General features: G+C 46.7%; 1 protein-coding gene across 2 annotated transcripts in view; it reads left to right on the forward strand.

The window, feature by feature from the left end:
• The first annotated feature begins 626 nt into the window (after window positions 1-626).
• Window positions 627-12152, forward strand: part of TXNRD3 (thioredoxin reductase 3) — a 166220-nt gene continuing 154694 nt past the window's right edge. Inside the window, exons 1-2 of one of the 2 annotated variants that reach the window (XM_029601336.1) lie at window positions 627-1206; window positions 1291-1433. In XM_029601336.1, coding sequence (XP_029457196.1) covers window positions 642-1206; window positions 1291-1433 — 708 coding nt within the window. In that variant the 5' untranslated portion in view covers window positions 627-641. Of the gene's footprint in view, window positions 1207-1290; window positions 1434-1801; window positions 1823-12152 lie in introns of those variants that run through there. The other variant, XM_029601337.1, reaches the window with a different exon arrangement.

Consider the following 12152-nt stretch of genomic DNA (forward strand, 5'->3'; position numbering starts at 1 on the left):
ATCCAGGTACGTACAGGAACATGCATTTGCATGTTGAGGGCGCTATTAGGTGCTGCGTTATCCTGGAAAACCAAAGCTCAACCGTGGTCTATGGCACTGCACCAAGAATGAAATTGGGCAGAGGCTAGATGGTCCTCATCTAACTGTAGGTTTCAGTTTAAGCACTGATGGGAGTGGAAGGGTAGAATGTCGTGAGCTTCTGAGGCAGGCTGCCTGCTGGGAAATCCTGATTCCTGAGTTAAGTTCAGGCTCAGGTTGGTAGCTCACCCGTCTGCCAGCAACATGTATTCGAAGGGATCACAGACAAAGAAACATTTTTTATCCATTACTTTAAGAAACAAAAGAATTCAGTGATTTCAATCCTATTACGTAAAATCTCCCTACACCAAGCTGTTTCTAGTATTATCTTCATATGTTGGAACATAGCCTCAGATGAAATAGCTCCAATAACTTTTGAGTTGAAACATTTTTGGTGACATAACTGCAAGCAGACACATAACCAAGTGCAATAAACATTGTCATGTAACTGAGTGTAGTTTGGCGGCACCGTCTCCCGTATATAGCACCTCAGGAGGGCCCGGTGAAGCTCCCAATCCCCTTCACACAAACGTGTGATCTTTTTGGTTCAGTCCAGGCCGGCAATGCCAGCCCGTCGCCGCTCCTCGCATACTCGGCGTGCATCTCAAAGCCCAGCGGAAGCAACCCAGCAGGAAGCAACCCAGCAGGCGACCCCGCTTCCAGTGGAAGCGGGGCAAGGAAGCACCATAGGAAAGAGAAAAAGTCGGCGTCTTCTGCGGCAGGAAAAGTCACAGCAGTCGGGAGCGCGCGAGCACAAGCCAAAGGGCTCGCGTGTAAACGCACGACGGGTGGCCTCAGGAGGGGAGGTCGAGGACGAGGCACCGAGGGGAAGGGGCAAGGCCCCGCGGAAGGGGCCACGGCGGGCCGATCGTCCTGGAGGGGAGGAGACGGGAGGAGAGGGAGAGTTGAGCGAGGGGACGGCGCAGAAGGGGCGGGGTAAGGTTACGCGACGCCATGCGGGCCGGCGGGTGCGTGATGAGAAAGCGAGCGGGAAGAGGAGTTCAACAGATACAGTCGCCGGAAAGGCACTTGCCGCCGGTACTGTGATTGCACATCCGGCCGTCAGGTTTCTCGCCGAATACCCGCAGCTCTTAGGCTATACAATTCCCTTCGGCTTCCGAGGCAGAGGTGAGGCGTCTAACAACGCGCGTGTGTGAGGGAACGCTGGCCGACAGGCCGGACAGTGACTTACTCTCTCCTCGCTTCCCTCAGAGAAGGAAAACCCGGCCGCGGAGATCATGGCGCCCACCGGCAGCGCAATAGAACGGGCCACGATCACCAGCCGAATCCGGGCGCTCGTCGACGCCAACCGCGTGATGATTTTCAGCAAGAGGACGTGCCCCTACTGTAAGAAGGTGCGTCATGGGTCGGGGTGAGTGCGACACTGAGGCCCCCGGGGTCTAGGAGCAGAGCGGAGAGTGAGGCTGGGCTCCCCGGGAACAGGTGGGGAGGTCGTCCATTCTTCCCGTGATAATACAGGGAAACGTTGCTCTGTCCGCCTGGCGGCAGTTCGGGAGCCGGGCACGTGTAAGCGTCCCCGGGGGTGATAGTAACGTCCTGTATCTGTTAGGAGTTTTAACAGGAAGGAAACGGACGCAACCGTTGAGGAGAGGGGGGCGCCCATCACCTCGCCGGCTGCGTACACAATGAAAAAGTCCACAGTCCGCTCGAATGTACGGAAGTAAGGCCATTCCTCTTTACCGGATTAACTCGATACATTTCTGGGCTAGCGTCTGGTTTTTAGGTCAGTACAGAATGAGTATGTAAAGGCGGATGATGTTGCCTGAATATGCAAGTGTTTCATAGATTACATTACACTGGTGAGAGGGATGGTGCTGTGTTAACAGAGAAGACAGGATTATGTCTGGTAATGCGTGGGGAAACCCTTGCCCTTACTGAGTCATCATATATTTGTTCTGAACATAATGTCCCTCTTCATAGGCCTGGATTAGGAATAGACAATGTAGGCCAGGTACTTGTGATTTGGATTTGATGGACCCTCGGTCTGACCCAGTATGGCATATTACTTAGGGCACCACATTTTGAAGGTGTGAAATATACAGGCCACATAAGAGCCTGCTTCTGCTTGTTTTAGGACCACAGACTCATTCTTCCCATGGGTGCCAAAATCTTAAATCTAGCTCTGCCTCTTCACATTTTCTACATTAATTATATCTTCTACATTAGAGGAGGAGCATGAATTAGTTTTTTTTTTGGGGGGGGGGGTTGTTTTGCTTCTTGGTAGCTTTTACTTCAGGTTCGGTTAACTTTACCTGCTTATTCTGTTTTGTTCAGATGATGAGAGTATAGCACTCAAAAGCTAGTCAAGAGATGTTTTAAGCTAATCTAATGATTATCCTTTGTATGTGTCTGGTTATCTTTTTTTGTCCTTATTTTCAGCTCGTAAACTAAAAGGTCCCAAACTTATTAAATCCTTTGTCTCACGATGATGATAAATCACCTGTGGCCTGACCTATCATCCATTTACTTAATAGGAAAACGAATGATAAAACTACTAGCACTACTTATTTTTGGAGTGCTGCTAGATGTACATAGAGCTCTGCTTATTTCTGTTGGACTCCTAGATGCACACAGCACTGTATACATATGAGTACACTGTACTTGCATGTAACTCGCTTTGAAGTGGCTGACCAGGCATGAAAGGTGGAATACAAATTAAAAAGCCCTTGCTCTGTGGAGCTTATGGCTTCAAGAAACCATTTGGCTATCACCAGAATGACTGACTGGGAAGGACGAGTTGAAGATCAAAAGTAGTTGTTAAAAATTACAGTTTCAGGTACAGTTCATTGGTATTGCAAGTGATGAATTGTTAATGCATCCTTGAGCAGCTGGCCATATCCTGGGGAGGTTGCAGTTTCCTCTTTATTTTCTGTGGCTTCTTTACATTTTATTTTCCTTATGCTAATTTTGTGCAGCCTTATTCTTTTCTGAAAACCACTACCACACATGCCCTACGTTATTCATCTTATCTACCATTCTGTCAACTGCACTGTCATACTGCTTTTGAACTTCAAAGTTTTCTTCCTTTCATCTAGCCCATCTCCATGTTCCCTGACAGTATCTCACCCTTGTAGTTGTCATTGCACCTTTACCTCTCTTCTCCTCCTGCTGTTGCTCCTACTCTCAGTTGGGAATATCTGTCCCATTCCTGGCCCACCGAGGCTGATTTCATCCCATAGATGCATATCAAACTGTTACCCCTCCAATCTTACTATTCCCCTTTCTCCTTCCCTCTTCTCTTCCTTTCTCATGCTCCTTGTGGCATGTCCACTCTGTTTACAAGAGTTTGTCTATATTTATGACCTCTTTATTTCTCATACTCTTCATCTTCTTGCCTTGACTACAACCTGCCTTTCCTCTGAGGATTTGTTGCTCTCTCATGGAGGTTATTTTTTCTCCCATACACCTCACACAAGAGGCTGTGATGGTGGTGTTGGACAGCTGCTCTTCCCCCTCCCTCCTGTAGGCTTCAATGAAGCCAATAGTATTGGCATCTGTTCTTTTCTTCATCCTGACGGCTTTTATAGATCGCCTTCCTTTGTGTTTTTTGGGCTTCAATCCCTTCTTCCACCTTAATCCCACCCTTTCTTCCTTTGAGGCCCATTGCCATCTGCCTATTCACCCTACTACCTCTCTAGATAGCTGTCATCTTTCAACCTCCTGATAAATCCCCCTCCTCCTTTCTCACCGATTTTTGATTCCTGGCTCTCTTTCTTTGACCCATTTTCCTGTCTCTTATTCTTGAGGTCTTTAACCTCCATGTTGATGACCCCATTTGACTCTCATGCCTCAAAACTCCTTTCCTTAGCCTCATTTGATCACCAACTCTGCTTTTCCTAGCGTGTAGCAGATGGACTCAGGACCAATGGGTATAGTGTACCCCTGATAGCTGTTGGAGACGGATCAGATTTCAGTCTGACGTCAGCCCTAGTACATATACCCCTGCAGGAAGTGCAGCTCTTCAGTATTTTCCGTCTCCATAGCAGTTAGGGACTCTTTGCACGCTCACACAGCGTTAGAGTAATTTTACCAAAGAAAACCAAAATAAGAAATCTTACCTCTACAGACGAACCCCGCTCTCCTGCGGTGACACCCATTGGGTCCCTCCCCCAGTTGAGAATTCCCGAGGTGATTTCCACGATCCCTCGGAGGTAAGCCTCGGTCCGGCGGCCGACCCTCGGCAGGGACCTAGCCCCCGATATCGGGTGAGGCTGAGAGGCAGCGGGTGCAACTTCAAGCGCGGCGGTGAAGGTATTTTCCCTCTTCCCCCCCCCCCCCCCCCCCCCCGCAGCCGGAGATCGCCCGGAATGAGACCGGGAAGCGCCGAGACAAGGTAAGGTAGAAATCTATTTAAAAGTCTCCGGTCTCCGAAGCTCAAGGAGTCGCATAGGTTGCCAGCCGGAACCAGTGCCACTGGGTTGATCTGTCCTAGCAGGGCTAGACCCCGGTCAGATCGAGGGTCCTCCCATGTGGAGACCCTCCGAGGTCGTCGCCATATTGTCCGCGTGGTTGCCGTCACCATTTTGATCTGTCTGCCATTCTGATCCGTGTGCACAGAGGCGAGCCGTGCGCACAAATACCTTGTGCATACAATGCCGCGCCCAAGTACCATGCGCACATGCGATGCACATAGCCACACGCTTACTGTGCCGGGCGCATAACTTCGATCTGTGCGCATAACAGCGTGCACATCTCCCTGAGCACGCATCAATTCTACGCGCACAACTTCGACACATGGGAGTGCACAACTGTCTTCTACGCGCACAAGCCATGGCACCACCAGAAAAGAAACTCAAGGCTCAGGGCCTTTGCCCAGCATGCCAGATTAGAGTTGCACAACACGAGGAGGCCACGGCCCTGTGTATACAGTGCGAAGAAGCCCTAGGGGATCCAACTCATGGCCCTCCCCAGCCGGTACCGAGTTACAGCCTCTCGAGCAGTACGCCGGACCTAGCATTGCACAGTGGGACCCCCCTCAAGCAGGGCTCCCCAGGGACACCGCGCCCTTAGTCTAGACCCAGCATCTATCTCCTGGGTGGAATTCTTCAAATGTCTGCATACCTTCATCCACATGCAACAGGGGCCTCCTATAATACGGCCACAGGCTCCACCAGAGGACCTCAACATCCCGGGACCCTCTATGCCTAGGGAAGTGATCCTACCGCCCAGAAGCTCCATCTTCGGGACACGGACAACTCTGATGAGGATTCAGAACCCGTGGAGGAAGGGGGAACTCCCTCTGGGGACAGAGCCCCATAGAACCATGAGACACTTCTTCACCAAGGACGAGCTTCCAGACCTGGTCACACACAACTTAAAAGAGCTTGCTATCCTGAGCACAAGTGCCTCGGGGGAACCTAGATGAACCCCCTACTAGAAGGACTCCTTCAGACCTCCTGCCATTTCCTACTATTATAAGCCATCCAGCAACTAATTGACCTGGAATGGGATGCCCCAGAAACTACGTTGAAAGGGGGGCTGTGCTGTGGCAGCCATGTACCCTCTGGACCCAGCCGCCAAAGATCTCCTGGCATGTCTGAAAGTGGATGCCATGATCTGCACGGTCTCGAAGCGCACTACTATCCCGGTAGAGGGAGGAGCAGCACTCAAGGAGGCTCAAGACAGACGTCTGGAATCTATCCTTTGACGTCTCCGCTATGTCTTTACAGATCGCGGCCTGCTGTGCCGTGGTGAGATGCGCCTGCTTATCACAGACCAGGAACAACACTCCTGGGGAGGCTCTGAAACCAGCAGTATCATTCCTTGCGGACGCCGCTTCTGATCTGGTACTCATCGCAGCTAGAGGAGTGTCATCCACCATGGCAGCCAGAAGACAAATCTGGCTCCAAAACTGGTCGGCCGACTCATCCTCCAAAACAAGACTCAGAAGGATGCCTTTCAAGGGAACACTTCTGTTTGGAAGCAGCTACCGGTGGACAAGAATAAGAGAAACCAGCGATCCTTCCCTCGAACCTCCAGGGGCAGAGGATCACAGTGCTTCAACCCATATAGAACCACATATCAAGCGGCCCACCCCGCAGGCCGAAGCCAGTCCTTTCGGAACAAGCACAACAAAGGGGGAGCCAGCTCAGGCCTCAGCCGCACCCCATAATGAAAATCAGCCAACCCGTCCAAAGGAAGAAGCCATAGGGGGCAGACTTGCCCTATTCTACCAAAGATGGGTCAAGATAACTTCAGACAAGTGGGTCCTATCCATCATTCGAGAGGGATATTACCTGGATTTCCACCACTTCCTCCGGACATATCTCAAATACTCTAAATATATGTCGTTTCTTTCTAACATCACCAAAATCTGGCCTTTCCTTTCTGAACATGCTGCTAGATCCCTTATCCACTCTCTCATCACGTCTTGTGTAAACTATTGCAACTTGCTTCTTGCAAGTCTCCTAGCGAGCCAGCTCTCTCCACTGCACTGTATCTAAAATTCTGCTGTATGGCTTATCTTTCACCAAAGTCGCTACACCCATATAACTCCTCTTATCAAGTCACTACATTGGCTCCCTGTCTGTTCCCGCGTACAGTTCGTGCTCCTCTTATACTTATCTACAAGAACCTTCACTCTGCAGCTCCTCACTACTTTTTCTCTTAACTCTCTTCACCCCTTCTTGTGGATGTCGCTCATCAGGCAAGCCACTCTTGTCTATGCCCTTCTCCTTTACTACCAGTTTCAAACTCCCTGCTTTCCACCTTGCTGCACCATGTGCTTAGAATAAACTTCCTGAGCTGGTGTCATGTTCCTTCTCTTGCATTATATACATGTTTTGAATGTACTTTTAAATCTTAACCCCTGATTGTCTCACTTACAGATTCAATTTTTAACCATTGTTGTACTAAATGAAATTCTCAGTGTCTCTCTTCCCATGTATATTTATCTTGACCAAATTGTAAGCTCTACTGAGAAGGGACTGTTGCTTACATTTTTATACAATGCTCTGTATGTTGAGTAGAGCTATAGAAGTGTTGCATAATAGTAGAATTGCATTTTGTGCAATCCTAAACCAAGTTAGAAGTTCACACATTTTATTACCATGTATTTGTGTCCAAGAATTTAATCAGCAGTTCTGTGCTGATATTGCTTATCAAGTTAGACATTTTATTTTACAAATGGTTTAGTTTTAAACTCTGGCTAAGGACATTCATTTTCATTTTTTTAAATTTTCCCAGTAACATATCAGTGTTTATTGCAACAAGAACAAAACTATTTTCTTGGAAAATAAATCATTTGTTTCTACTGATTTCTCCCATTTTTATTCTTGTAACAATCACTGATAAAACTGAAAATGAAGGTCCCTGGCCATGGCACACAGTTTGCTTTATCCACATTAATATCAGAAGAGAGGGTTTAAGGACTTAGACCTATTTTGAAAAGAGTTGTTAGGAAGCATACTCAAGCATCCTTTATTGCCATTTATTTACTCTTTTAGCCCGCAAACTTCAATACAGTCGTTCAGTGCGGCTTTCAATAAAACATACATATTCAACATAAAACCAATGTAACGTATGAATGTATTGTAAAAACGGAATACAAAATTTAAATCAAGAAAAGGCCTGACCTAACAAAAAAAGCCTTTACCTTACTCCATTGTTTTATGAAAAAAATTTGGTCAGGTATGCCAGATACTTGCTAAATATGGTTATACTTCAGGTTGTCCATTCATATTAGGAGGATGCGATATGTTTTTGGAAGGGTAAGAAGAGCCTGGAAGCATTTGCCCCTTTCCCAGAGTCGGGGGTGGATTGGCCTATCGGGGGATCGGGCATCCCCCGGTGGGCCGGTTGCTCCCATCACGTGATTTTTTTTTTTTAAACTTCCCGGCCAAAGACAAGAAGAGGGCACTGCGGCCCGAAGAGAAACCTGTGGGCAGAGCCGCTGGAAGCACTAGGCCTGGGGCACCGCGAGCAGAGGTATACCGAGGGGAACCAATGCTCCCGGGTGCAGGGAGGCTCATGCGGTGCTCTGACAAGCAGATCGGCAGGGCGTGGTGAGGCACACATCACAACGACCTGAAGAAAAAGATCACGTTTAAACGCGCTGCTGCTCCTCCTCCTTCCTGCCTGTGCGGCCCCGGAAGTAAACGTTGCTGGAGCCACATGGGCAGGAAGGAGGAGGAGCATCGGCGCGTGCAGAAGAGGAGCAGCGCTTACGGGCCGAATCCCAAGTCGCAGTGGCCCAAGAAGAGGAAGAAGCCCGGTAACAGGGCCGCCGCGGCCCGAGAAGATCAGGGCCATTGCAGAGCCCATCCTGCGGCGACCCGCGAAGAGGAGGCCCAGAGGTGAGAGAGAGGCTGAGGGTCTGTAGAGTGTGTGTGTGTGCGTGCGATGAGTTGAGAGACTGTGTGTGAGAGTGAGGACCTGAATGTTTGCAGAGACAGCATGTGAGAGCCTCTGTGTGTGTGTGAGAGAGAGAGAGCGAGAGCCTCTGTGTGTGTGTGTGTGTGAGAGAGACAGCATGTGACAGTGAGAGCCTCTGTAGAGCCTCTGTGTGTGTCAGACAGCATATGCAAGAGAGAGACTGTGTATGAATGATTGTATGAGAGAGAGCATGTGAGAGTGAGAGCCTGTGTGTGAGAGAGAAAGCATGTGAGAATGAGAACCTGACTGTGTGTTTGAGGGAAGAAGATAGATGGAGAGAAAAGAAATAGAAAAAAAGACAATATGAAAGGAATTGGCAAAAAAATAAGAAAGGGAAGGTGGGGGGAAAAAAAGCCTGTCACCAACCAATTAGAAAACTAAGATCAAACAGTAAAGGTAAAAAAAAAAAATTACTTTTTAGTGATTGGTACATGTAATCTTTGGGAATGTGCAAGAATAGCACTTTCTCCATGCGGATCTCACAATGTACGAGATCAGCATGGAGAAAGTGCCTGCACAGAGGAGGCAGCAGAATGGGCTTCAGTGTCAGGAGCAGCATTCGGCACCTCCCCAATAGCCACGCAGCAGCAGTGACAGTGGCAGCAGAGGAATGAGAAGGGGTTCCGAGGTTGCTGGCAAAAGAGAGGGGGGGGGTCTGCCTTTAGTGTGTGCATGTGTATGAATGGGACTCTGCCTGGGGGTGGGTGTGTGTGTGAGAAAATGACTGGGAGCTTGCCTGGGTGTGTGTTTGTGTGTATGTGTGAGAGCATGAGTGTGTATGAGAAAATCCAAGGGAGTAAGAGTTTGTGTGTGGAGGGGGAGAGAGAGTGTCTTAGAGCTGAGAGCGAGAGGTTATGGTGGATATAAGAACATGAATGTGTATGTATGTGAGAGAGAATGGACATGTGAGTATGTATGAGAGAGAGAGGATAACCTAATCCTCAACAATATTAGGGTGACTGGAAATCAAGAGCTCCCACAGAAGGGGACAGCAGGGGCTTTTTAAAATCCTTATTAGTTTTAATTATTGAATATTATTTGATGTCTGCTCTTTTTGAAATATTTTATTGTTATATACAAATTTTTGAAAATTTCCCCGAGTTAAATTACTGAAGGTTCTATTCATCAGCAGTTTTGAAATATATATTTTTAGTATGATTTTCCTATTATGTTTTATAGTTCTTGATTTTATTATTTGATGTTTTATGAGGAATGATGGTATTTTCTGTTTTTCCATTGCTGCATTACATACAGTCTAACTTGTTGTGATTTCCAGTTCAGTTTGTCTGTGCATATTTTATGGTCCCTTTATTCTGTATTTGGTGACTCACCAAATTGTATGTGTAATTGGGTACCCATGGGCCAGTATGGAGAAAAATCCCTGGGCCACTATTTTCCCACAATCCGCCCCTGCCCAGAGTACAGCCAGCTTGGAACCTGTTCCACCCACTTTTCCAGTTTTTTGCTTTGTCATTGTGGCAACATTTCTTTTATGGAAAAGTAAACTGCTTTCTGCAGTGCCATCACAAGTGTGCCCTTGAGAGTAAGACTGTCAACTTCCAACTCTAGTGGGTGTAAAAGAAAAAAAAAGGTTCTCAGTGTCTTTTTATTTATTTTTTTTTCTTTAAAAAATACTATTTACTGAATTAAAAAAAAAAAAAAGAGCAATTTTAAGTTATATCTTGATTATGCTCTGTTCATCTGTTCCATGCCTTTTAGTAGGGTATAATCAAGTTTTATTTTATTATAGGAAGTAAAGGGAGCTCCAAACAGGGAGTCTTAATGTAGATATAGGGCCAGCAATATGAAAGGCTTTTTTTCTTTTATGTTTACAAAATATTTAGTATACTTAGTATATTTAGAAAAATTGAATGAGAACACATTTCAACGATCACAAGATTCAAACAATTTTATTGGCATAACAATTTTACATGTTACCGAAGTAATATACAGAGTACGGTAATTAAAAATACAAGGGTAGGAAAAGAAGGAAAATTACATTTCCAGGTAGTTTGACAGGAATGTCTTCTTTGGGAGTGTGGGTTTTTGTGTCCATGTATGATTAGTAACTTCCTCTCATAAGGTTGTACCTGGTTGATTACATAATCATTGGCGCTACTGCTACTATTTCTATAATGCCACCAGCCATGCACAGAACTATACAGATGAAAAAAATGGATGGGCCCTGTTTCATTCAGAGGTAGTTTGGAATTTATTCCGTGTTATTTATTTATTTTTTATTTAGGTTTTTTATATACCGGCATTCATGATACAATCACATCATGCTGGTTTACAGTTGAACAGGGTGCAAAATAAACTTCAAACTAGACTATGGTGCGGAGAAAGCACCATACAAAAGTGTTACAAAAACTAATGTGCACATAGAATGCAATTTTCAAATTGTTTCAGTGAGACAAAGACGATGTGTGCTTTTTCCTGCAGGCTTTGCAGCAATTTTTTCAGAACAAAAGTATGCAAGTATTTCTGCTTCAAAACTTGTTGCGGGTACAAAGTGTGCACAATTATATGTGCCCCTGCTCTTTCTGTGCTTGAAAGTAGATGTATGCATATTTACCCCCTCCCCCCAACCTAAACATAACTCTGGAAGCGCCATACTGCAACGCAGCTATGACGTTTGGAGTTTTAGCTGCATATAGGAGGGCAATTTTCCGATGGGAAAAGTGATATTAACCTTTTATTTCATCTGTGTAGAGATTTTCAAATTGTCTACATTGTATTTAAAATATTTACTCAAAAGCCATTACTTATGTGATGGTGCACAAAGCAAGCTCAGAACTTTGGGAGGACACTTCTCAAATTCATTTCCACAAGTAAAAAGCATTTTCTCTGACAAGCAGGATGATAGTCCTCACAGATTGGTGATGCAGAAAACTTGTCAAAGTTTCTAGAACTTTGACTAGGCACACTGAGAATGCCCTATTCTATGCGTCCCCGTGGCGTCCTCTCTGGTCTCTCTCTTTCCGTGGAGCTATAAGCCTCATGGTGTTTGAGTTCACTTGGACTGTGGAAAATCTGCTTTTTTTTTCTCACGTCTTTTTGAGTTTTTTCTTGTTCTGTCGCTGGGTCCCCCTCAGTGCCTTCCCATAGTGTCTCCTAGTCAGGGTTTTCAGCAGTTCAGGTAAGTTTCCTTTTGCAGTCTATTCCCTGTGGAGGCGGTGCATCGGTGTCTGCCAGCCATCGATGCCTCACCACCAGTGTTTTCGGTTCGTGCCATACTTGTTTCGCCCAACATGACCATGTCTGGTTTTCGGTGATGCCCCTTGTGCCCGAGGACCATGTCCATCACAGATCACATGAGATATGTATCTTTTGCCTGGAGGCATAGCATGATGTCCAGGGTTGCTGTTTATGTGCCCAGATGACCCCCAAAGGGGGTGTCTGCTTCGATATGACAAGATGGAGCAGCTCTTCGGGTTGACATTGAAAGACCAAGGAGCCGCCCAGATGGATACCGAGCCATCAACATAGGCGGGACATTTGGTTCCATTGATGCCGTCGGTGGACCGGGGAGCCAGAAATTGACCATTGTTGATCTCCTCCAGGTCAAGGACGTCTGGTTCTTCGTCATCTGCCTCTGCTCCGGGGAAGGTCTGGGTGGAGCATTGAGGAAAGCTGAAGAAGCATCGGCACTGGTCATTGCCTATGCAAAGTGCTGGGCA

Source organism: Rhinatrema bivittatum, chromosome 4, assembly GCF_901001135.1.
Source record: "Rhinatrema bivittatum chromosome 4, aRhiBiv1.1, whole genome shotgun sequence".
In the NCBI taxonomy this organism is placed as follows: domain Eukaryota; kingdom Metazoa; phylum Chordata; class Amphibia; order Gymnophiona; family Rhinatrematidae; genus Rhinatrema; species Rhinatrema bivittatum.